The sequence below is a fragment of the Nansenia antarctica genome (genome assembly GCF_963989245.1).
Source record: "Nansenia antarctica genome assembly, chromosome: 4".
Lineage (NCBI taxonomy): Eukaryota > Metazoa > Chordata > Actinopteri > Argentiniformes > Microstomatidae > Nansenia > Nansenia antarctica.
In genome coordinates, this window is record NC_137689.1 from 23,819,360 (window position 1) to 23,821,631 (window position 2,272).

General features: G+C 42.2%; 1 protein-coding gene across 1 annotated transcript; it reads right to left on the reverse strand.

Moving 5' to 3' along the window:
* Positions 1–268: 268 nt before the first annotated feature.
* On the reverse strand, positions 269–1,420 carry LOC308154935 (ATP-sensitive inward rectifier potassium channel 1-like; the record flags this gene model as incomplete). Its single annotated transcript, XM_080528157.1, has 1 exon — positions 269–1,420. One exon carries the CDS (start codon positions 1,418–1,420, stop codon positions 269–271), a length of 1,152 nt encoding a protein of 383 aa, XP_080384283.1.
* Between the last annotated feature and the right edge of the window lie 852 nt (positions 1,421–2,272).

Here is a 2,272-nt window from a genome sequence, read left to right on the forward strand (position 1 = left end):
CCGTGGAATGTTTTCCTTTAACCTTGTGTGCCTTGTTGTGTCTGCCATTTGGACTTGTTTTTGTTTTGAACCTCCCAAAAACAACAGACATACTGTTTAGTCTGTTCAAGATATAGACATAAATACGATGGTATGTTGGACTAGTCTTTAGAGAGGACCAGAATAGTCTCATTACAGCATGAAGTGCTAAACCCACATCCCTCTTCATGTCTTATCCCACATCCTGCGCTGCTGTGCGTAAACAGAGGAAAGGTTCATCTCCTCTGGCTCACATTTTTGTGACATCCATTGAGTCTTCAATGTCAATCACCTGAAATCCAGGGTTGTCAATGCCTTGCTTCTTGTGATGGTTGTTGTAATGATTGTTGAGGTTGTTGCAGTTGCCTTCGACTATGTCTGTTTGAAAGCAATGGGCACAATGTGGTGCAGTCACTGGCACAGTTTTAGAGAAGTTGGAGAAATCCACTTTGTATTTGCCAGTCTTGGTGCGAGAGATGATGGGCAAGAAGCTATATCCCCAATGGATCTCCTCGGGGATGAAGGAGGTCCGGACCTGACAAGCTGAGCTGGTGGACTCAGCCGTCCCATCCAGGAACACCACCAGCTCAAAGTCCTGCTGCTGTAGGGTGTCTGCTGACATGTCATAAAACGGGCTGTTCTTGTCGATGACATGGTATAGCATCAGTGGGCAGACAAAGAACAGGTTATCCTTGCCAGCGTCCACTACAAAGTCAATCCCAACCTGGTCGAGAATCATAGTTTCACCGTCTGCCGTGACTGTTGTTCTCAACAGCTTGCCATAGATTTGGCTGCCAACGAGCAGGGTCTTGCGCAGGTTGGCCACTCTGATCAGCAGGCACAGGCTGCCCTTCTTCAGGCAGATGACTGCTGTATCGCTGAAGGTCACTGTCTTTGCCCTATTCTTGGGTAGGGAGATCTTTGCCAGGATAACCCCACACATGAAGCAATTAATGAAGATTCCAATGAGAGACTGAATGATGATGAGGACCACAGTACCAGTGCAGTGCCCAGTGAGTGCACGTCCACCATATCCAATTGTAGTCTGGGTCTCCAGGGAGTACAGGAAAGCTGTGGTGAGCCCAGTAACATTGTCTATGCATCGGACATGTCCTTCAGTGTTGTTCCGTTCAATCAGATCTCCGTTGCTCTTGGCAATCCAGTACCAAAACAGGCTAAAGATAAACCAGCTGCCTGTGAAGGAGGCAATGAAGAGTAGAATGACGAAACTCCAGCGGATCTCTACAAACGTTGTCCAGAAGTCCAACAGGAAGGCTAAGTGGTTGTGGTATTCAATGTTGCCAAATTCAATGTTACAGCGGCCATCTTTGGTTACCAGTCGGGGGCTGTGGGTCCTGCGCTCCGCCAGGTCATGGATGTGTCTTTGGATGAACTGGAACATCCTGGAGCTTTGGGAAGAGAACAATAACAACAATTTTAGGCTTGGTTAAAATTAAATGGAGGAACTCCATATACTAAACAGCTAGCAGACAAAGTATGTTTTGTTTGGTTACAGTAATGTAAGTCAATAGCGTATGTGAAAGGTTAAGATCTTTAGATATAGCCAAAAACATATTTAAACTCCCCAAAACATTCTCCTCAAAGACTAAATCTATTTTACTCCTATATATCTGTTACTAGCTCTGATATTTATATTATTATTATTATTAATAATAATAATAATAATATATTATTGACAAGATAACCCTAAGTGCAATGCATTTATAGATCTTTAATATGCCACAATGTTTGTACCTAAACATACTCACCTTAAAACTCCCAGATCAATCTCAGATTGTGTCTAAGAAGACAAGTCTTTTCTATTTGGTTTTTAAGTGCCGCTTGATAAAAGTTGAATAACATATTGTGTAGATACACTCCAAACATCATTGGTACATTTATGTCTCTAAGAGTTCCACTATTATGTAATTGGCAAACACTAATCTCTGACAGCCGTTCCACTGAGAGAAAACCAGACAAAAGTTATGTCCTTGCACTTTACGATCTTAAATAGCTATGGCAACCCTCTCATAACATAGGTCACTGGCCCTCTAATAAAACCAATGAGGCAACACAATCTCTGCAATCAAACAACAGCTTTTCTTTTTAACAGCTAGAAAAACTAACACTACCACGTTCCTATTCAGCTCACACAAAGAAAACATCTCTCTGGTTTATTTCTGTAGCCACAATACTTCCAATAAAATAAGAAATAAATCACTGCTTAGTTAGCTTAGTTCCATTTGAACAACAC